Raw genomic sequence first — 24180 nt, 5'->3', positions numbered from 1 at the left:
ACATCTAAGGAAACACGATTTATGTAAAACCAAATCGACAGATTTTGCCATCCGCTAATTAAAATGATTTAATGGCATCGTCTGGAATTAAATACAAAGTATCTTACTTTTTGCTATCTTTAAAAAGATATAAAAGGGAAAAAACTAAGGTTTCTTTCAAAAAATAACATTTATTGACATAACCAGATATTTGTATCAAGAGCATAATTATGAAAACAATGAATAAAAGAGTTTTATCTTTATCCAGCAGTGGGAGGGGGAGGGGGGTTGGTTCCTAGCATGTCAATTGTGATATCTACAAAAACAATTATTCATAGTTAAAATCATAGTTATTCTTTACCAATTGCTATCATTAGAAGTTTACTAAATTCAAAAAGAAGTTTACTTTTTTTCTTCAAATCGAAGCACCCTTCTTGATTACAGTCGTTTCCATAGCAACAGGCAGAGCAGACGATGAGCCCTTGGTTCTCAGCGTTATTAACACGCTTTACCACTTCTCCTATGATATGTCCATCAACATTGTTTGCCAAAGCAATGGCACAAATCTGCAAATTGTGAATAAATACTTAAAGACGCATGTATTCATTTTTTCTTTTTTAAATTTCGGAAAACCTGCCGTTGAAATTAAGAGCAGTAACCAGCAGACCCCACCGTCACCAACAATTTTGAATTTAATTTACTGGTACTCGACCTATATCCCAAGTCAAAGCCTTAACAGACAAGTTCGTATATTTGAAGTAAAACCTCAGTTTTTTGGCTAGGAATCTGAATTTTTAAAAAAGATGGTGACGATAGGGCCGGATATTGTGAGCTTAAGTAGATATCTTACATGTCTTTCCTCACAATAATATCTGTATAAGATATCACCACCAACAATGTGGACAGCATTGGCACAGACCTTAATTAAAACAAAAAGAATCACTCAGAGAATACATGACTTTTAAAAGGTATTAACATGTAAAATAACACTTGTAAATGATATTACACAAAGGATGTAAGGTTAAATTTATCGTACAAAACAAAAGTCAAACATTTAAACCAACCCAATCATTTTAATTTCAGCGACACATCTTTTTCAAATACTAAATTAAGAAAAAGTATTGCGAGATATGACATGTTTGATTGTATTATTTTCAGAATTAAATGCTTCTTCTTTGCTATTGTGTGATAACGTTTTGTAGCGTTAGATTGTTGATAGGGAGACCTACCTGGGTATCTTGACACACTTGTCTGTTAGTACAGCCTCCCTGTGCTGATCGGACTAGATCATCACACACCAGGCATCCAGCTTTGGACAGGCCAGCTAAATACAGAAAAAAAAGGTTTAAGAACTAAGACATTTAAATATATATTGATATTTTATGGTATTCCCAAGTGTTTACTTTCATTAATTACATGTAACTCTGTGGTATTAACAATATTTGCAGCCGATCAAAATCAACGACTTTCCTGTGAAATGTTTGTAACAAAAAGTAACTCTTTCACATTTTTTTTATAAATATTTACAGTAACTAGGTTTGTTTAAAAAAGTAAATCTTTGGCTTATCGTTTGAAATTATTTTTTCTACTTAATTTCAGAGCTGAATAGTCCAAAGAAATAGGATCAAGATTATTTCAAATGATTCAATCGTGCTTTTTTTTTTTTTACACGGATACGTTTGGTAAGGAACGTACTACTTTTATATTTTCTTCCCGCTTTGACAAAATATCCATCTTAAAAATTTGGTCCTCAATCATTCGTTAAACATTATTAATATTTGATTTCACAATTATTTCGAAATGATTACAATGAATTCCGTTCATCGGTAATTAAAAAGCGAATTTTGCTTCAGAAATTGCAAATACTCTATTTCCTTCTTCATTAAACATTGCTTGGACATTTAAGAACGAAATTTACAGACGCTTTTGGCGATTTTTCAGGGATGGCAGAATGATAGGAGTCAAAATTGGTTAGAAATAATTATGCTCACTTTCACCACAGAGATTGGCATTGCATGGTCCGTGTTCCTGTGTTGGGGCTGAATTACAACATTCTACGCAGTTTGTATAATCACTCCTTTTTCTTCCACTGCCCAAAGAAGCCATTAGAGCGCAAACCTTAGAGCAAGAAAAATCTTAATTAAAAGATCAGACTAGACGTAGAATTACAGTTTCATTTGATTTAAACTTTTAAAGGAATTCGAAATAATCCTTAAAGTGGTAAAATACACACCGTTTTTGAACGACAGCCAGCAACGTATGCTGTCTTTAATTCTTGAGTTGTGATTTTCTCCAAATAGCATTCCTGTGTACGTATGACAGAAATTATATATATATATATATATATATATATATATATATATATATATATATATATATAATAAAAATTCAATTCTTAAATTGCGCGACATAAAATTTAAATATACGTTATCATTTTTAGATTCACTATGTGCGAGGAAAAAGGGGGTTTGCAATATGTCTTTTGCGCGACATAAAATTTAAATATACGTTATCATTTTTAGATTCACTATGTGCGAGGAAAAAGGGGGTTTGCAATATGTCTTTTGTTTGACAATGTAATTTAAATAAACGTTAAAATAGTAGGACTACTAAGGAGACTAAGTTACGTATTGTCGTTAGTATCGTGCGGATCCATGTTTAAGAGAGCAAGCACTTGCAAACACTATGTACGATGATTGAGAATAGTGGTGGACGCTTAAAAGCGCTGCTTCGTATTTAAACAGGTCACAGAGCGTCTACGTCATCTTTTCTTGAACAGGTAACGCTTAACATTAATTTACTTATCCACTCACCTCGGCGTCTGAGCACTCGATGATGTTAGTGGCACAGTCACTGATGTTAGCGGCCCTGTTACAATACATACATTTCTGGCTTGCCTCGGAGATGCCCACTGTAATGTATTTGGATTAAATTCTTAAACATCTACACACAGAAAGTACCCTTGCATTCCACCTTTTAATAGGGTTTTAATTCGTTTGACACTCTGTATATTTTATATACCGTTGATAGGAAAGAAAAATGCAAAACACATTTTGTTTTGATGGTGGATGCCACATGATTTGAACAATTTTGAAATCAACCAGTATAAAGCCTCTTTATATATGAAAATTGGAGCTTATAATGCAAAATAAGTTGTTTTCTGAAAGGAGCGGGCTCTTTCTAAATTAACTGCCTATGTTTAAAGCGATATGAGCTTTCTTTTTTTAGAATTTTATTTTGATGCAAAAACCTATTATTATGATAAGTCTGCTTATAACTTAAACTTATATGATAAATTGGATTTTAACAAATTTTTTGCTTTGTTGATATGCAATGCGATGGTAAAGCACATTCATTTGCCTCTTGATGTTTGATCCTTTAAATGATGAACCAAACTGCGTACCTTGCTATTCTATTTTAAACATTGAACAAACTGAATGTCGTCATATTCACCATCTTTTTTCTATTGAGACGAGCGTATTTCCGTACTAATGAAAATACTTATAGATGCTTTGGGTATAATTTTTTTTAACTTAGAAATCAAGAGAACTTAACTGAAATGTCTTAAAATGAATTCGTTAGAATACAATTCCACTATAAAACAATGCGTCCATCAAAATCTAATCGTTTCTGAAAATTCTTGTTAATGAAATTATGGTTAACGCTGAACAAGCTTTTTCCAATTTTACATGAGTTTTGAAGACAAATAATTTAACAGTTTTCTAAAGTAAATAAAAAAAATAGTCTCTTAAAATTTCTCTTGATAAAAATGAATAATTATATTTGAATATATTCCTTACCTCTGAAAAACTTTGTTTATATAATAATTTGTTTAACAATATTTAGGCTTTAAACACGTTTATTTAAATAAAAATAAAGATGAAAATTGTAAGAAATTATTGTTAAACAGAATACTCTTACCTGAACATATAATAACAAATGCTCCAAGTAAATATATACTAATTTCTGAAATAAAAAAAAGGATAATCATAACCAATTTTTGACGGGACAAAATATAATTCAAGAATAGTAAAAAAAAAAAATGCAAGCGTTTTCAAGTTTCTTACCAACTTTTGGATTCATGTTCTTGTTGTTGTAAGGAATAAAAGTATCGTAGTTGTTCAGGTGTTGAAGTCTTCTTACAATTTAGGTATATACTCGTGAAAGCTCTATCCTTAGTTTGGACCGTTTTCTTCTATCTAAATCCGCGATAACGCCATGACGCTTTTAAAGGGAAATAATCCTGTGACTACCATGTACATCATGTACCAAGGGCAAAGCGTATGCAATATTATATATTCTAACACACAGCCTGTGAACCTCTTAACTTAGTTTTCAAGTTCACCAGACGGCGATTCGACTATGTCAAGCACGAAGTTTAACTTCTGGTTTCGTTTCTTGACTTTTTTAAATTTTCAAATGATAAAACATAGATAATTACTACAACAAATCGTGTATATCTAAATTGAAATCAAACATTTGGTATAAAGTCATTTAAAGATATACATGTAGTATGATGGTTGCATAGACTTAAAAGATTAAAAAAAAAAATGGTTGCAAAAACAATAAAACAGTAGAGAAAATTTAATGATAAATCTGCTATTTGTTTTTCAGCGTGTATATTAATGATATAACCAAACTTTGAAATATCTATTAAAAAGTATTATTTCTTTTTATCCTATACATATTATAAGAAAAAAAATTCTCATAGAAAAATTTTATAGAGGGTAGTGGGACACAATGCATGCTTATCTCAATTTGTTAAAAATTCCGAAGTCTGAAAAGTTTCACAAAATGTTTGCATCTTCTCAAATACTGGTCAGGGGATCAGTTTGTACATACTTAGATCTACACTACATTAGTTTACTTGCTTAGGAATAAGTCAAAATGTATCGTCGGGTAGTTCTTTCAGAATTTTTTCAAGTTCTGTCCTACGTTGCTTGCTCTTAATATCGTCACATAATCTGGGCCCATTTCTTGAAGCAATTGTCATGATTTGAACAAATTTGTAATTGAACAATGCCTGTTATGTTGTTTTCCGCTTTTATTTACAATTTGATTTAATATTTAAAAGTAGGATGTGGTGCTTGAAGTGGACAGTTTATTTCCCTCAGGTAAGCTTCATTGTATAAAACTATAAAATGGAACAATTTAACAATAAAAGAAACAGGCAAAACTGAAATAAAAAACAGTTTTAAATTTAAAAGAATGTTCTTAAATGATTCACCATGAATTGTCTCTCTTTCTGTATGCGATTCATTCGAATCTCAATTCAATTACTCCGTTCTTTTTATTTACAAAGGTATCTGTGCCCCAATGATCTACGTGAGTTTTAACACAAAAGTCTTGAACAATGTATAGAAAAGTATTTTTCAAATCTAGTAGATGAAAGAAAAGGTACATTTTTGTAAAATTACTTTAAAATGAAATTTCGAACTACATGTACGTTATTCAAGGCAAAAATTACTTTTTCTGTGTAAAATAAGTTAGGCCTAACGTTCTAGATAAGTAATCTCTAGAGATGTAGTTGGGACTATCTCAAATTCGTATTGACCTTACCTAAGACGTCATATTCACAAGATTGAGCGTCATCGAGTGCGTCTCTTCTGGCATTTTCCAATAACTTAACACATTTTCAATGCCACTTACTGTAATATGGACATGACTAAACCCCTTGTGTGTCTAAATCATCTGCTGTTACAACAGCCTGGCGTCATTAATTGCCATTTCTGCAATTTTACAGGTGAAACGTCGTTTTGATTAGCATTTATGATGTCTGGATGGTCAACAGATTATCCATCAAATCTAACTCAAAGTTTTCGCCATAAACTATCATAAAGTAATGAAAAATTTTAAAAATTTTACCTTTAAAATTTGAATGTTCTCCTACATATTTAAGTCTCAATAACACCATCGTGCCCTCTTAACGAATTGGTTCCCGACTCCTGAATAAAATGTTCAATGAAGAAGGTATTCGAATTATTGATGTGATTTGATACGATTCTACAGGCAAAAACCATGGAAATTACAGATTCAACCATTCTTTATGTAATCACAATAACATCACCTTGTTATTCATGTTATAGTTTTAGGCCTAAAAAAAAGTTGTATGTTTAGGGTAACCCTACCTAACCTACAAAAATGCCCCGATCCTACCATTTTTAGATGTCTGTTTTTATCTGTTTGTGATTTTTATATTATTTCTATTAAAAACCCATTTTTAAAATATGACACAAACAAACACTCTTAGGATTCATGCATGAAAAAATATGATAAAATAAAAAAAAAATCCCTACCTACCTAACCTAATATTTTGATCAGTGTTACCCTAAACACACAATTTTTTTTATAGGCCTTATCAGATTTCAACATATTTTTATCGTACTAATAAAAATGAACAATTGAAATCGGGTACAGATACTGTAATTTATATATTCAGATATATAATATTAATATAGTTTTTAATTACACAAAATATATAGGTCAACGGAATATGCAATTGAATTACATGTACATTTACCATAGTCATCAGTTGTAGTTTCAAAGATGTGCATATTGTTGGGCTTCTATCTATGTCAATTCATAAGTTGAGAATTCTTTAAAAAAAACTTTCCTATAAATAAAATAAGGATAAATGATCGTAATGAAATGGTCCATTTGGTCAAGAATAAAGATAACTTTTAAAGCGTCTTAATCGTACAATTGACGCAAATAATGAGAAATGAAATTGGTTAAATCTGTAAGTAGAACAATATACGTGCATGAGCATATTGTTTCTTCCTTTCGCCACTGCTTTTAACTTTACCACAGGAGTAACTTGGCAAAAAAGGTGCTTTCCGTTTTTCCTGGAACGTTAGGGTAGGGCGGCGGTTTATAGAGTATACACATTGTTCAACAAAACAAACACTGAAACTGAAAGTACAGTTATTTGTACGTGTAGTACAGAAAATTATATCCTACTATAAAATGAAAAATTTTGAAGCCTTATTTCTGTATGTGATAATCAGCAGTTCGAGTTGATATTGTAAATTTTTTAACCAATTTACTTCAGTTTACTTTATATATTAGCTAGTATATATATATATACATCAGCTAATAATATATCAAGCATGCATTCCTGTACACTGTTGATAAGTATCCATTGTGTTTAAAGTTGCCGTTGTTATAGTCATTGCTGAGAGAGAGAGAGAGAGAGAGAGAGAGAGAGAGAGAGAAAGAGAGAGAGAGAGAGAGTGTGTGTGTGTGTGTGTGTGTGTGTGTGTGTGTGTGTGTGTGTGTGTGTGCGTCTCTAATTTAAATTACCGGTATGTGTTGGATCCGCTCGCTTATATGCTAAACATACGAAAATAGCAAGTAAGCGGGCGGATCTAACATCTAATTTAATCTAACATAAATTTTAATGAGAGAGAGAGCGAAAGGGGAGAGAGAGAGAGAGAGAGAGAATTTTTTAAAATCGAAACTATCATAAAATAATTTGCATGTAAGTCGGTTAAACCAGTACATATTCATGGATTCCTAAGATAGGAGTGAATAGTTGGTATTTGTTGTACAGTCATTTTCTAGATAGTGTTTAACTAAATAAAAATATACAACACGTTAATGACAATACAAGTGCATGGAGGAAAGTGTAATTTAAAAAAAAAAACTAATTGAAGACATCGCACTGGTAAGTAAACATTTAAAAGAATTTAGTAATTTTAGAAAAAAAAATTAAACGTGTGTAATGTGATGTGATGTAATATTCAGCCATAATGAATGAAATCTTCGGACGATATCGAGAATATTCAAAGAATTCGTTTAACTTAACTGTTTCAACAATGATTTGAAGGGGAAAACAATTCTAAAGTAAAAACATAATATATATATATATATATATATATATATATATATATATATATATATATATATATATATATGCACACACACACACACACACACACACACACACACACACACACACACACACACACCACTTCTCCTTTTAACATCATTATATTCATGAAGATAAATGTACAAACTTTAAGTTCGAAAAATATTAAAATCATTTTATTATTTAGGCAAGGTAAATTTGTCGCTTCATTCCTAGACGTAAGTACCATAAAATTTATATACACGGTTTACGCTACGTTCCGTCTATTCGCAAGAGGCTACTAAAAAAATATAAGGCGCTAGTTTGAATGATTTCATGCTCCCTAAAATTGTCATATAGGTGTCAACTAAATAAATGGACACTTATATCTGCTTACTTTAAAAAAAAAGTGACCTATTAAATACAGCTAGGGAGTTAAATAATACGTTACACCTAAAACGGTTACCGCAAATCAATGTTGTAAGAAATACGGTAACATAAATAGAATAAAATAGTTGGTAAACATACAATGAATGACACATGTATACGATTTACAGTCATAAAAAGCCTGACTTGCCCTCTTAAATCAGTAACGTTGGTTATAGGAAACTGCGAATCCCCTCCTATTTTTTTTATTAGAAGAAAATCCCTGCGTTCGAAACTTGGCAAGAACATGGTATACTTGGGGCTAAAAACTCTCCCGAATAACAGGGGTAATAGAATTAAATCTAATGTGTATATTTCACCTGAAGGTCTCGCAGTTTGAATTTTTACGATTTTTGACGAGCGTTTCAGTTATGTGTGGAATGCCACATTGAATTGGCTGGCCCCGTAGTTTGGATGAAATGTTAATTACAGATATCTGATCTCGCAAACGACAGGGACTATTGCTACGGGGCTTAATGTCACATAGAGCAAATTGCCTGTACACCCTTTGACCTCTTGCTGCCGTATAAACAACAACAACAAAAAATTGTTGATAGATTTATCAATTGGATTTTGTTGCTCAAAGGTAAGCTAATTACGACGTTGAAATCTGTAATCGAACAATGTATTAAAGGTCGTTAATTTTGTGATACTTTTTATTAAAAGAAACTTCAATGCGCTTTAAACTTTCTTGATAAGTTTCTTCTTCAAATTATATACGCATGCATGGTATAAAAAAGGACATTAAATTTTATCTCTATTTTTTTTTTTAAAATCGTTCGAAATTCGTCTTTTAATTTGATGTGCAGATAATAAATATAACACGTTCAAAGAACGGATTTTATTGATGTCTATTTATTTAATAATTCTTAAATTAAATCTTTTGTTTATTTGCATTTATATTAAACAAACTTTACTTTATGGCTTTTTATTTAAGTATTGATAAAAACTTTAATATTGAACTGGGTTTATTTTAAACGTGAATGTGTAATACCGAAGAAAATTGTTTCAAAGTTAACTTAATTTTAATTGTCTGTAAAAAAAAAAATCGTAGATTTATTAACAGAAATGAATTAATACATGTCTAGATTTCGCTTAACATGCATATACCCAGTCCTTAAGTACACGTATGGTATGAAAAAAATATTACATTGTACATAATTAGATCAAAAACAAACATTGTATGCGTATAATATTTTGCAAGAAGAGATGCCGTTAAAAAAAAAATTAACAAAAATAAACAACACTTAAATCAAAGCGTGATCAAGCTTATCCCAAAAGACCAAATTCAGAAGGAAAAAACTCACTCAAAGCAAACAAAAGCAAAACCTGTTTTGTTTTCTTTGATCCAGAGCTAACCCTGTCGTGCTTCTGGGATTATAATAGACGGTGCGTTAAGCTTGTTCCGACAGTTCGCTGTTAGCTTTTCTTATTATACAGCTAATTAAACAGGTTGTACTTTTCTTATCAATCATTCGTGTTGCCTGCTGTTTAAAAAATGCCAGTTAGTCAAAGAATTCGCTATTTTTGAAATAACAGAAAATTTGAATGAATTAAAGAAAATGAATGATTCAGAAAATTATCTCTCTCTCTCTCTCTCTCTCTCTCTCTCTCTCTCTCTCTCTCTGGGGTCTTGTATGATAACAGACTCCAGGCAAGGAACCTTCCCGTGAAACATATACATGATAAATACAAATCTATTAACTGCGCAATTAACCTTCCAATTCAAAACGGCTTCACTTGGTAGAAAGGCTTGTGTGTGGCGGAAATACGATACCAACTCATTCAGTTTGTGTTTTTTTAATTCGACCACCCTAAGCCAAGACGTCGTGTGAGAATTCTTGCACGTGTCACGTACATGTATGTTTGTATTAACCTTCAACATTATCAAAGATGTGGACGAGAGACACATTGGTCCAAGCTCTACATCTTTTAGATCGGAATGCATTATAAAACAGCGACTGAGGTTTCAGACATAAATTTGTCCATTTATTTCATTATTATACCATACAAAAAACTTGTTGCTGCAGAAGCTTCGTCTAAATTATGAGCAAGTTCTGGGATGCGATCAAAAACATTATAGGATCAATCTCTCAACCAATGAGATAAATTTCGTGTAAGCAAATTCTGGCCAAAATTAGTTTCTGCAGTTATTAAGGTGGTATGGTACACCTGTCGATATTGATGTGGATTAAAGTACATTATAATTAAATACTAGCTTTACCAATTTAGAATTTTCAAATTTTACATTATTTAACAAAAAAAATACGTCTTAAATTTTTTTGGAAAAGTACAAATTTAAAAAAACAGCAGCGTGATTCTAACTCATGACTTTCAGCTCCGTAGTGAACCCACTAACCTTCTGCTTTACCCTGTTATAAAACAACTTTGATAAAGCAATTATTTATAACATTCTACTTGATTTTATTGTTTATTTCGATAAATAATACGTCACAGCATGGAGGTGCCCCATACTACCTTAATATTAACCAATTAATAAGAAAAAAGAACACATGTTTCTTAAACATATTTTATATGGCGGAAGGGAATTTCATTTTCAGAGATGGATTGGAAAGAGTTGATTTTCTTCCTTAGCATGATGTGCCTGTTTAGACCGAAGTTGACGTCATGTTGCAAATGTCCCGGTCCAGAACATCCCCAATGGCTCTACTGCAAGTCTGACATAGGTAAAACTATTGATGCAATATGTTCAAATCAAAATTGTTGTTACATGTTTTATTATTAAATTTGCTTTTTGAATCATGTATATGAACCAATTGGCTAAATACAAAACTTATCTTTTATAGATCTTATTTAAGTCTTCAGTCTAATATTTGCTGCTTTTGTTAGTAATCTTGTTTTTCCATGAAAATTTAAATATCTAAAGTTTTTGCGAATACTTCAGATTGAATAAAGACATATGAATAGCATTGAATTTTATTACTGTTATACGAATAGCATTATTTTATACATTACTGTTGTCCGAAATACATTTAACCTTCGAGATTTGGCTTCACCGTCACCAAAATTTTTCAACTCACTCAACTCAACTCAGACTTGAGACTGAGTATTGACTTGAGGAAAGTTGGTGACGGCTTCACTTGGTCTTTTGCAGTCATCAAAGCCTACATCACGAACATCACCCGAGTGTATTCCAAACAAGTACCTGGCCGTCCAATTGGCAACCACATTCATGTCCACATCTATCAGAAGTTCAAGGTCAGATGAAAGTGTCATAATGACTCCTGATTGACTGGCATGAAAAACCTCTCTCTTATTTACAGTTGAAAAGCGCTTGATGGCAGTTACATGATATTGTCAGCTTCCTTAATAAATTTTCAATTACTTAAAGTTAATTTTAGTTAATCAACTTTCTCAATCTTAACAATTCGTAACAGTTATTTACAGTTAATCTACTCTCGATCACTAGCAGTTAACTTAACGTTAGTCAAACATCTTACAGTTAAATTTTATAAACTTTCGATCTCGATCAGCATTCAATTGATTCGTCGATTTTAGTTTACTGCTAACAATTATAGTTAATCAACGTTCAATCACTTTTAGCTAATCAGACTAAATACATTTATGAAAAAGTTTCCTAACTCTCAACAGTTACTTTTATTTTTTCAACTCTCACTTAAAATCATCTTACAAATAATTGTAAGCAACTATTTTCAATTCCTATCAGATAATTAACTCTCAATAACTTAACTGCAGTACAGTTTTAACAGAATCTCTACCTCTTAACAGATACAGTACACGTAAAGAACTATCAACTACAAAAAAGTTATCAACTCACAACTTATACACCTATTCAATTCTCAACCTTTCACATGTACAGTGAAAAAAACAAAAACTTTCTATTACCAACAGTTGCTTAATTAATTACAAAACCAAAACAGTTACTTAACTACCAACCGTTAAAATTGAATGTTGAAACAGTTACTATTTCAAAATTCAATTTTAACTGTAACCATTTAGAGTTACTCGTTCCTAAATAGTTATTGCCAACAATTAATCAACTCTCAGTACAGCACAGTTACAGTTAACAGTTATATACAAAAAATGGTTAACTATTCCATTTACGATTTTCATGGTTAAAAAAAATCTTTCTTGGTTTATATAATCGTATCATAAAAATTTAATAGCATTTTCTCTCCAAAAAAGAAAAATGTCCTATTCAAACTTGAGTAGTTCTACGGTATCAAATCAATAAACAACTTACAGTTCTTATTGCACTACTATCTGCAGTCAGTACCATTTAAAAAAGTCTATTCTGATGCATTATGATTTTCAAAACCGTTTCGTTTTAAGTTCATAACCATCTTCTATCGCTTTCATTCAAACAGTATAAGTATATTATGATGTAATGAAATATAAAAAAACTCATTTACACCAAGATAGAATTAAATTAAACATGTCATTATGATGCGGTGGGATGGGGAAGGGGGGAGGACAGGGGCGTACAAGGCGTTGTATATCCCCCACTCGGAGCAATGAAGACGAAAGAATTTCAATTTAAGTTTGAATATTAATTTTTGGCTTGTATGTATTGTTTTTAATGTAAATCAATATTGTGCTTTCATTCTTTAAACACGACGTGTATAGGTTTCCAAACTAAGCTGCACGCTAATATTGAAATCTTGGATCATTCACTGTTCTAAATTCCAAAATTTAGGTATGAATAGGTCTTGACTCCATCCTTAAACTACTTTTAATTAAAGAATAAGTTGATATTGATTTTATTATTGATTAATTAAAATGGAGTCTAGACCCATAATGGTTCAAATTCGTAGTTTTTACCATAAATGCTTTACTTTATCAATTATTGTCAAACAATTTTATTCACCCGTACTCTAATGTGTCAATGTAGCTCACTGTTATACGTGGAGACTTGTAGTCCATCCTTCTCTATGTAGAGGGTGAATTCATTTACTTTAAACTAAAACATATATTTTGCTTTTTTATTGGATTATTATGAAAAAAATATCTTATAACATTTATATAATCACAACAATTACGCAATGTTCATGTTCTGTAAACACAATGTCGGATAAAGATAGCGCTATCACAGATATGAGATCATGCTGTAATGTTTGGAAAGCAACAAATAATACAAAGGATATGAGTACCAAGTACATGTGCTAATTATTTATTTGTCAGAGAATGCAGTTCTATATTATACATGTACATGTACTGATGCACACTTTCAAATGTTAAGATTTTCATATGCCATTTCAAAATCCTGGGTACGGAGGATTTGTCAGGCCTTGTACGCTCTTGTCCTTTACGAAATATCCTTTCGATCTAAGGCGTAGGTAAATTGGTACGTGAGGTCATTATTTGGGTACATTTTTGTTACTGTAGCTGTTTTCTTTTCCAGGGAGAACGAAAATTCAAGAACATTGACCACACAAAGATATATACGCCACTGGGGTGTAACATTAGACCAAGAATCGGGCGAAAGTATATTATGATGGGTAAGGAGAATAACAAAAAAAACAACATTCATTTGATACGTGTACACTGTGATTGTAATTCAAACGCTAGCTGTCTTCTCAGGTGGGGTTTAGAGAAATATTCTTTAAACGACAATAATGACAATATATGTAATTGAAGGAAAAAATTATCTTCTTATATCAACGAGTAGCGGCAAAAAGGAACTTTTCATTCGCGAGTTCGTTCTTCATTTTACACTTTCTCAACAAGCATATACACTTTTTTGACGTTTTAAAACAAAACATTTTTACCAAATCTTTAAACATAGTGTACCACTGTTAAGAGTATTACATACCCATGAAAATAATATTTTTCGGATTTTTTAAATATCATTTTGTTTAGTCATTGTCAGGGGTAAAAAAATAGTGCAGATATTGTGCTTACAATCTACAGAATATCTCCATATAGTTTTGGACGGGGTCTAGATCCATATACAATCAGCTGGTCAGGATGTTAAACAACAATAACCGACTTCAACCTATACTTCATACAGATAACAAGTTAATTTTTATTGTGGTAAATTTTTAGAAGTTCGGAAATTGCTTTACCAAATATATATATAGCTGATGATACGTTATATAGTAATTGTGTTGGGCGCGTGCGCTTTTGTGTGGGTCTGGGAGAACAAAAGTGCAAGTGTAACATCACTTCCTTTTAATACCTAAAATTAAATCGTGCGTTATGGTTCGAACACGGCCACTTGACATGACATCGTGAAATCTTGTGTTTGGTGCGTTCAATATGCAAGGCTAAGTTCAACAGCTGAAGCGACATATATACAGCAGCAAATTTAACACGATAAAGGTTACGAGTTTATTCAAGCGTGTTTGACACGGACCAACAATTAATTTGACAATTAAAAACACGATACATTTCAAACCTGATGGCACGTCATTGCATTGTGCTTTTCTTTTTAAACTTGATCTTTTTATTAAGTACAATCATACAGGTCGCTTTAGTGATTTTTTGGTTTAAAGACAAAGGAAGGGAAAAATATTGATGATTTTAAATAATTTAATATACGCCCTTAAATATTAAAAAGATAACAATTTGATCTATACCTTGTAGTAATTGAAGCGAAAAATAAAAATTAAACCCATATTCGGAATAAATATAAGGGGGGGGGGGGTCTAGTATACTAAAACAACACGTTATTGAACTAAATACGTCTAGAAAAGAAGATTTAGAAAATTTTAGGAAGTTCAAAACACATTCTACTTGTGTTGATTTTGCTAATGAAAGAAAGTACACTTAGTTTGTATCCAACTGTTTCATACAGATTCAAATGGCCCCTAAATTGATAATGGATCCAAATCAGATAGCGGAGAGCTGTGTATCAACTTCTAGGTTTTTATTTAGTGATGTTATCTCGTGATTTCATTGAAATCACAGGTGTTAAGTTGTTATATTAGGTCCCCTACATTGTTGGAGTTGTTGAATCGAAAGAAGATTTGTCAGTGATATTGAGTAATGTTTTTACAAACATTTTCAGTTATTAGCCAGATGTAAATTTATTTAATAAATAAAATCCAGGTCCTCATTGATTCATTTTCCCAACTTTAAAATGTGCGTACTTAATATATTGATGGAGAAGGACTGAAGAAAAAAATCGTTTTTATTTTTCTTCCTTAATATTTTCAATTTTTTTTCCTCTCTTTTCGTCATTTAAGTTACAAATGTACTGAATTTAAAGTGCCCAGGTGCAAGTTACATTTAATTTCTATAATTGCACAATTTATGATGTGCAATTTGCAGATGTGTAACAAAAATGTTTGGAAATGGGATGACATTTTGTATTATTTAATTTTGACATTAAATGGAGATGCGTTTGAATTAAATGTACTTGCCTTAGATTTTAGATTAAGATGTACGCAATATGCATTTGTCTCTTTGATAAGAGATTTGCATGGGTTTCAATAGGTGTTTCACAACATTGTCAAGGTTAATTTTTTGTAACATGCATATGGTATCAATTCCTTTACAATTTATATTTACTTTGGGAATTTTTTCACAGAAGCTAGAAAATGGGTGAATAAGGTAGTATGTCTGTAGTTTAACCTAAAAGCAATCAGCAACCAATTTATCTAGTTGCAATATTTCTGGCAAAACTCTCTAATTTAACGAAGTTTATTTATAAGAAATGGTCTGCTTTCTGCATATAACGAATGATTTCTTTTAAAACAGTGCAGACTTAGTCAACAAAAGCTTGACCCACAATGCATTAATTAAAACCATATCACTCTGTAAAACACCAAAATTCCATCTCTTTTGCAAAAATGATCGAAATCAGAAGACAGCTCAACTTAGCAGACACAACATTATAATTATGTACAGCATTTAGATCATTAGTTCTTGTGACTTCAGTGGCTCAGTGGTTAGAACGTGTACATGTAGGTGGCAACCATGGTTCTTTGATCCTTGCAATTTCAAAATGTTCTACTCTTAAATTATTCTAGAAAGTTCTAACTGGTTATCGAAAGAAATGATGTGTGCTAAAGTTTCTGAGATAGCAGTTGATTCAAAATGATTTTTAAAGTTCGACCTATTTTTTTTTTACTATCAAACCGTATTTTTCGCCCACGTATAATGGTTTTAAACGTTTAGTATTGGATGTTGCAACATCGAAGCGTACTTGTATTTCTGTGGCTTTTCTTCTGAATTGTTTGACTCTGTCGATTTTTCATTAGGGGTGATCTTGGACAATGAGATGAGGATGACCAAGTGTAACTTCATGCAGTTGACACATACACTGACTAAAACCCAACAGCTGGGATTGCGTAAGCTCTATAAAAAGAACTGCCGCTGCATTGTGAGTTCCAAAAACATATCGTCCATGCAACTTTGTTCGTTTTTTTCTTCTATCTCATTTAAATGAAAGCAAAAGCATAAAGGATATTTTTTTTTTAATTTTCCTGTTTATGTGTCTTTAATGTTCATTTTTGATAATTTTAAGAAGATAAAATGAATAAACCTAATCCGCTTTATAAGCTGCAACGATTCTGAATTTAAAACCTTCTCTTTCATTCAGGCTGACATTGGTACGGACAGTCCATATCATTTAAGTCCAAAAGATCCCGGTTTTCGCGGCTGCACATCTCGAAAATCAAAACTATTTGACGTTGATTGCTACGTCAACCACGCTGTTTGTGTCTATCGCAAGAAAACGTGTCAGTGGAAAGGAAAATTCCGGAAAAAGCAACGAGGAAAATAAACCAAAAACAAGAAAATCAAAACGATAACGTTAAAAATACTCAAAGTGGCAGCTCGTGTGAGCATGTAGCAGACGGGGATTTCATACTTCAGGGAACTACTTTTTTGCATGTATATTAAACCATTTTTTTTTAAACTTAACCCTGAATCGGGGTACGTAATCGGTCTGTGTAAGTACATTTGTAATTCGTATATTTTGTGTAACTTACACGTGTAATGTAGATTTCTTTTAAATTTGTATACTAATATGTATATATACAAACAATGCAATATCATTATAAGAATTTGTCTCATTAATTATATATTACACATATATTTGTATATATATATTTTGAATATCACTGCTATTAAAAAGTGCAATTGTTTTTGTTTTAAAGATTTCATGATTGGTAGACTTTTAAAAGTTTTTGAAAAACCAATGTTCACTTGATAAAGTGGTGGTCATATTGAATTTTTCAATATCAGTATCATTTTGTTATTCATGTACGTTAAAATATTACTCAATAAAAGACCAGCTTTGTTTGTTTTTTCAGTCTTGCTATTTATCAGATTTTATTCGTCAACAAAAGAAATTTAATTTTATTAGAGCAATAAACTTACGTAAAAAAAACAACAACAACTCCAAAAACAACAATATTTCAAACATCCCTCCCCGCACCCTTCTTCTTACACTTGTCAGGGTCTGAAAGGTATCAATAAATTCCTATATATAGTGAAGTGATTTCACTTCGAGATCAAGAATTTCGAGCGATCGAAGCTCGAGCCATCGAATGTCACTTGCAAGTACATCTTTTATGTATTCATTCCACAAATTAAAATCTTATTGAAAACATTTTAGAAAGGAGTATTTCAAAAATCATGCATGGTATGGTTTACCTGTAATACAAAACTTTTCAAATGAATCATTGCATTGGTTACACTCAATTTTTCTAAAACCAAAGTTCCCACCTGAGCCATGTCTATGTCTAATTTTGGAAATTAGTTTTATAAGTCTAAATTTTCATACAATTAGATTTCTGATAAAACGCTCACAGTGAAATGAAATCATTATGCGAATTGTTTGGTGTTTAAACAATAATGCATTCATACATTCTTTTTAACGAACACGTACCCTGTTCTGTTGAACTTCGTCCACTTTAATCGTTTAAGAAATTACATAGACATAAGATTTAAAATACCCATAGTCGTTAAACATGAACGTGCGTCCATATATCTATTTGTCCTCATCATCCAGTAAGCAGGGTTCGTCTGCAATATGGCGCCAAACACATTTCCCGCCTTTTCTTTTGACGCAGACGGCCTGTGCCTCCTCGCACGGAGAGTACCACTCGGCCTGGCACACCTTCTTCTTCTTCCATTTTTCCATCATCAGCTCGTTTACCTTATAAATTAAAAAAAAAATAAGGCGGCGAAATTGATCAGATTTTCTCTAGTGTTTCTACAGACTCTGGTTTATCTAACTACGCTCTCTCTCTCTCTCTCTCTCTCTCTCTCTCTCTCTCTCTCTCTCTCTCTCTCTCTCTCTCTCTCTCTCTTTCTCTCTCTCTCTCATATATATATATATATATATATATATATATATATATATATATATATATATATATATATATATATATATATATATATATATTAAGCAGTGTACACTTTGTCAAAGTCTTCTATTTCAAAATAAAATTATTAAATAAAAGCTTTGAATGATTGATTAACAAGTGATTATAAATGATTGAAAATCATCAAAATAAAGAGTTAATGTTTAATCATTAAGATGATTAAAAATGTGTGACTATCAATGATGAGTGCATTAAGATGTAAGTTTCGACGGATCGTTAAAATCATGATGCCAAGAACAGACATGTACCCTCGATTTTAAAAGTGAACGGGGCAGGGAAAAATGGGATCGAACACTCGGTTTGAAAGTTTAATTATACATCTAGATTATAATTTAAATGAGTAAAAAGTTTTATTTAAAAACAGTGAAAGACCACCACCTAGCTTCTTGCTGCTACATGTACGTATCCGAGGAGTTTTGATGACGGACATCTGATTCAGTCTTAAGTATTTATGACCTTTAAACGACTAGTTATTTGTATCATGCCAGTATATACTACACATCATTCACTGTCGTAAACACACAGTCAGTCTCGCATACGCTTACTGACCATGGGTAAACTCATTGAAATTTTTTTGTTCACATTAAAATTTCATGCTTTATTCCGATTGGCTCATTCACACTTTCATATAGGAAATCTAACCAATCCTGTTAAACGCTTATACACTTAGCATATCAACACCGACATGCATACATTACATAAATTGTGTAAAATCACATTACATTTATGATTAAATGATTTTAGCACAAAACAGTTTAATGTACTTCGTGTCTTGACACCGGTTGTCTTACCCGACATTTACAGTTGTCGGCGTACAGCCCCCTGATTCCCTCCAGGTGCCCGGCCTTCAGCTCCGAGAAAGGCGCCGTGGTGAAACAGGACGAGACTACCATGTGATCGTCTCTGACGTAACCTGTCAAATTCATAACAGGGTTAACTAGAACTGTCCTAATGGGACTAATACCCCCGCTAGGCTAATTTCAAATGGGACAAATAATTGAATTGAATAATAAAGGTTTGGAACACATACAAAATTTTTTTTCTAGAATTGTAAAAAAAAAAGTTAACTAAGAAAAATTAAAATCAAAATTGTCAGAATTTCAATGTAAATACATATCTATAACAGTAATACATTTACAAATGTATGTATTTGATGATGTATTTTTTTAATTTAATTGATTTAAAGAAAAACCAACAAAATGACAATAACCCCTCCCTTTGCAGTGAATAGAAATACCGGTAGCCAAGCAATGCTTTTCTGTTGATAAAACTTTCAATATCTTTCTAATAAGAGTCTTGACAGATGCAATTAGTTGTTTCAAATTTTCCTCACTTTCTCCTATGGCACAATGGAACTCCATATCAGAAAATTTATCCCATAGGACTATGATTTTCTTTGATGAACTTGTCAAATTTAATAAACTCCCAAAACATTACCATAATTACCATACTATGTAAAAATATGTAAAAAAAAAAGAAGAAAATTTAATATTACAAACAATTTTAAAATTGCCAAAACACTACAATCATATCAGAAATCTTGAATTTCATTTAAATTAATGCCCAATAGGGTCACTCCATCAATTTACTCGACTAATAAATTTAAACAACCTCTAAAAATAGTTTTACTTCTTTATTAATAATTATATTATTTATTTCCTTATAATGATAGACCTTTTGGTTTACATGAAACAGTTTTAAAATAGCCCCAAAACCATCACCCACTTTACAGATTATTAATGTCCCCTAAACACATGCTCCATCTGAACCATGGCTCAGATAATGGCTCCCTTGGGACAAATGAATTCAGCCACACTTGTCTTTGATGTTCTTATTAGCTCCTAAGAATTTATCATTGACAAACAAAAGCTTTGCATTGTCAGTTGATAAAACACTTATAAAAAATAATTTTTTTTTATTAATTAAGACATAAAGACAAAAAACTCCATCTGGATGTATTTATATAAATATATTTTAGAGTGTTTTCTATCAATTAATTAATAAAATCTGTAAGGATTACCTCCCTTACTTTTCAACATTAGTGTACAATATATAGAATAAGGAAAATGAAAACTGTCATAAAATCATTAAATCTTGTCTGATCTTAAAAAAAATTGCAGGTGCACATCTTCAGATGGTGTTCAACATATGTACAAATTTTCAAACTGTTCCATGCAGTAATAATAAATTCTATAGGGGGGACAAAGTTGCGTCTACAGACAGACGGACAGACGGATGGACAGACAGACGGACAGGGTGAAACCAATATACCCCCCTAAACTTCGTTTGCGGGGGTATAATAACGTCATTTCACGGGTGATACGTCACGTGATTAAATGAATCGAAACCATTCTTCATGAGCATACACAAAAATACATGTTCGGTATATACCACTACTGCCGATCAAATTTATTAAAAAGGATTGTTTGATGACATACATGTACATGTAGTACCTGTGACAACAGGTACTAACGTTCAATGTCTCAATAAACACGTATAAGCAAGAACCATCGTGAAGAATCGTCTGTGATACTTATAATTCTAAAACGGTATTAATAGGAAAAATCCATCAGATATATATTGGTTTGAGATATTTACAATAGTACACGTAAATTTATACTTGTTATGCAGTGCGATTTTTTGAAGGGTCGATTTTCGAGGATAACCAAATTTTAAATTAACAGATTTGTAGCGACATGTTTATATGTGCATTATAAATGAAGCGGGCAATTAATTGCATATTCACGAAAATTAAGCCACCACAATAAAAAAAATGTGTAACTTTATATAGAATATCTGACCCGTCATGTAGTACACTGTCCCAACGGACAGCTCAATCCCACAGGATCCGTCAAATGCGTCGGAAGTGACGTAGTTCTGGTCGACCGTCTCAAAAGTGGGAGTTATCTTTAAAAATAAACCAACATTGTTCGAGCATGTTTCATCATTACGCACTGTGTACACTTTGGAATATTTCCATTAGTTCTTTTTTATTCCTTCCTTTTTCTAGAGATTGAAGCATATTTTTCGAAAATATACAAAAACATGCATCATAGTATCTCCTCTAGCCAAAAGTCTCTCTCTCTCTCTCTCTCTCTCTCTCTCTCTCTCTCTCTCTCTCTCTCTCTCTCTCTCTCTCTCTCTCTCTCTCTCTCTCTCTCTGTAGAGGAGAGGAGCTGACCGTAAATTAAACCCAGATGATGGCCTAGAACTAAAGTCTTTTAAAGTAATCGTATTGCTGACCTTGAAGATGTCCAGCACATCAATGGAGTAGTTATATTCCAGGCGCTGATGTCGGTCCGGAATTACGCCCTCTAGCACGTAGGAACTCAAACTTCTCCCGTCCCGGAAAAACAACTCAGAGGAAGTGACATTTGCTGTGATTGCTGTTATAATGAAATTCAAAAGATATCGTTTGATGCACTAGTAAGTGTTTTGTTCTTCCTGTTTTTGTTTATTTGCTTGTTTGTTTGTTTTATGGGGGTTTTCTTTAATTTTTTATGGCGTTTTTTTTTGTGTATGTTTTACTTTTGCAAGATCCCAAATTGGTAATTCGCTATAAATTATTGTAAACCGCAGATCAGTTGTAAATTGCCACGGACTTTTGTTCATATTCACAAATTGAATTAATGAAAGCCATAATTTTTTATATCCAAAATTGCATATTTTTTTCGCATATTTTACTGAATATACTTCTCATTTGTCATGCTGTTTTTAATGAAGTATCTTTCTGCTGATTTGAGAATATGTTTCAAGGTGTAGTGGGCCACCTTAAAATATTTGCTGAATTAACACACAAAAAAAATATCAAATTGAATGCAATGTACAAGCAAAGACACCCCTATATATCTTCTAAAAATACCGTGAAATTAACATATATACCTTATGAAAAATTAAATAGAACATGAATTAACATGCAAATTAGATCTAAAAGGTTAACATTATTTTAAATACAAACATCATATAAACGAACTTACTATATACATTAAATTGAATTATAATAATTTTACTGACCAAATTCAGCATTGCAGAACGAGTTTTGATATCGTGGCATATAGCAGGAACAGGCGCTAGAAAACTTCATCAGTCCCAGGAACAAACATATCCATGGTAACACGCGCCCAGACATAGCGACTGGATTTCCCACAGATTACGGGGCAGCAAAAAGAAAACTGTGGACTTGGCGATTCCGACAAATTAAAACTAAATAAGTCTCGGATCTTATCACCATATAAAAACCGATCGATGGATTGTCTCTAGTAAGTTCTCAGACCGCAACGCGACCTATAGGAGATATACGAATTAGACAGATCCGCCAATGTTTTGGCTGTCCGTTAGGTATTAAGAGGGAGGCGAAATTAAGTATTCTTGGGGAGGAATCGTTGTCGATGTGTCCAATTAGATACCATGGCGTCAGCGGGGAATACGGACCGGAATAAATGCATTTACGAGGGTTCGGAGAGTGGGGGCATGGATATTAGATGACGGATTGACCGCTGAACAGAGTTGAAGTTCTACGCATCTCCAAATTCGTCAAGGGATGTTTTCTACATATCTACCACATTCTGGCATTTTAGGTCTCAATATATAAATATCATTTATTTCATATTGCATTCATAACAAGAACTAAAAGCGGATTAATTGTAACTAAAATGGTAATTATCTGACAATAACTAAATTTTGTAACTTGCAGGACACAGACGTCAAGGGCACGGGGATTTTGTTCACCAATCCTTGCCTGGTGTATTAACTAATAATTATTTTTTATGACGTTGTAATTGTGCAGACACAGCTGCTCAATGTGCGACGAAGGTTTCCGATTTTGTCACCAAACAGGGTACATGTACGTATAAAAATCAAAGTAAAATAAACTATTTGAATGGAATTATAATGTTAAAGTTATGTCCAAAGTGCGCCATCATGAGCAAAAAACGTCGATGTGCGTGCGTGTTTTGATGTAAATGAATTTTGGATCTGTTTTTTTTTTCGCTTTAAATTTTTAGAAATCTTTTAATCATCGTTTGATTAAATGGTGTGTTCAACAACCCTGCTTTTGAAGCATTTTGTTCACGCGAGGAGTATCGTCATAAACATTTTTTAACAATTCAAATTATTTTAGAAAGTACATGTAGATAATATTATAATCAAGAGAATAAAGTCTTAAATAATCTTTCTTGAGCAATTATGCATTTTAATATTAACCAACATATCATACATATATTCTCTAATATATACAGTTTCAAATTGGTTTATTTATTCCATATTTAATTTTGGAGCTGTATCGCGTCGATGAACGTCAGAATGTCAGCAAGCGCATTATTTTATAACGTTATCTGCAAGCGTAGTTCATGTACATAATTTAAAGCAAATTATGAAAACAAAGGACTTATGTTATGTATCGGAGACGTCGATACATGTACATTTTATATTTGTTTGGCAAGAATATGTGACGTGCAATGCGTGTATTTTCCGAATTTTAACATAAACATACTAGTAAAATGCTCTGCGAAATTACTAATTTTCAGACAAGACTAACGCAAATGTACAAATTAAATGGCGCATTTTATTATCCACTGATTATCTCAGGAAAAATCTATTTTACTCCGG

General features: G+C 32.0%; 3 protein-coding genes across 3 annotated transcripts; 1 reads left to right on the top strand and 2 right to left on the bottom strand.

Annotated features, from left to right (window-relative positions):
• Positions 1-150: 150 nt before the first annotated feature.
• Positions 151-4197, bottom strand: LOC105338556 (uncharacterized). The gene is made up of 9 exons (XM_011443735.4): positions 4047-4197; positions 3901-3945; positions 2793-2890; positions 2213-2284; positions 1971-2097; positions 1209-1303; positions 830-898; positions 386-545; positions 151-295 (listed from the first exon to the last, which is right to left on the bottom strand). The coding sequence occupies exons 1-9, from the start codon at positions 4060-4062 to the stop codon at positions 240-242; spliced, it is 738 nt and encodes a 245-aa protein (XP_011442037.3). The 5' UTR covers positions 4063-4197; the 3' UTR covers positions 151-239.
• A 4375-nt stretch (positions 4198-8572) lies between these two features.
• On the top strand, positions 8573-17134 carry LOC105338557 (metalloproteinase inhibitor 3). The gene is made up of 6 exons (XM_011443736.4): positions 8573-8840; positions 10816-10941; positions 11370-11473; positions 13638-13734; positions 16441-16562; positions 16782-17134. Exons 2-6 carry the CDS (start codon positions 10818-10820, stop codon positions 16962-16964), a joined length of 630 nt encoding a protein of 209 aa, XP_011442038.2. The 5' UTR covers positions 8573-8840; positions 10816-10817; the 3' UTR covers positions 16965-17134.
• Positions 17135-17927: 793 nt separating this feature from the next.
• On the bottom strand, positions 17928-22887 carry LOC105338558 (metalloproteinase inhibitor 1). The gene is made up of 5 exons (XM_011443737.4): positions 22588-22887; positions 21817-21959; positions 21375-21480; positions 19365-19486; positions 17928-18344 (listed from the first exon to the last, which is right to left on the bottom strand). The coding sequence occupies exons 1-5, from the start codon at positions 22700-22702 to the stop codon at positions 18177-18179; spliced, it is 654 nt and encodes a 217-aa protein (XP_011442039.3). The 5' UTR covers positions 22703-22887; the 3' UTR covers positions 17928-18176.
• Between the last annotated feature and the right edge of the window lie 1293 nt (positions 22888-24180).

This window comes from Magallana gigas, chromosome 4 (assembly GCF_963853765.1).
Source record: "Magallana gigas chromosome 4, xbMagGiga1.1, whole genome shotgun sequence".
In the NCBI taxonomy this organism is placed as follows: domain Eukaryota; kingdom Metazoa; phylum Mollusca; class Bivalvia; order Ostreida; family Ostreidae; genus Magallana; species Magallana gigas.
Note: the sequence above shows the minus strand (reverse complement) of the source record. Positions and strands in the feature narration are given on the sequence as shown.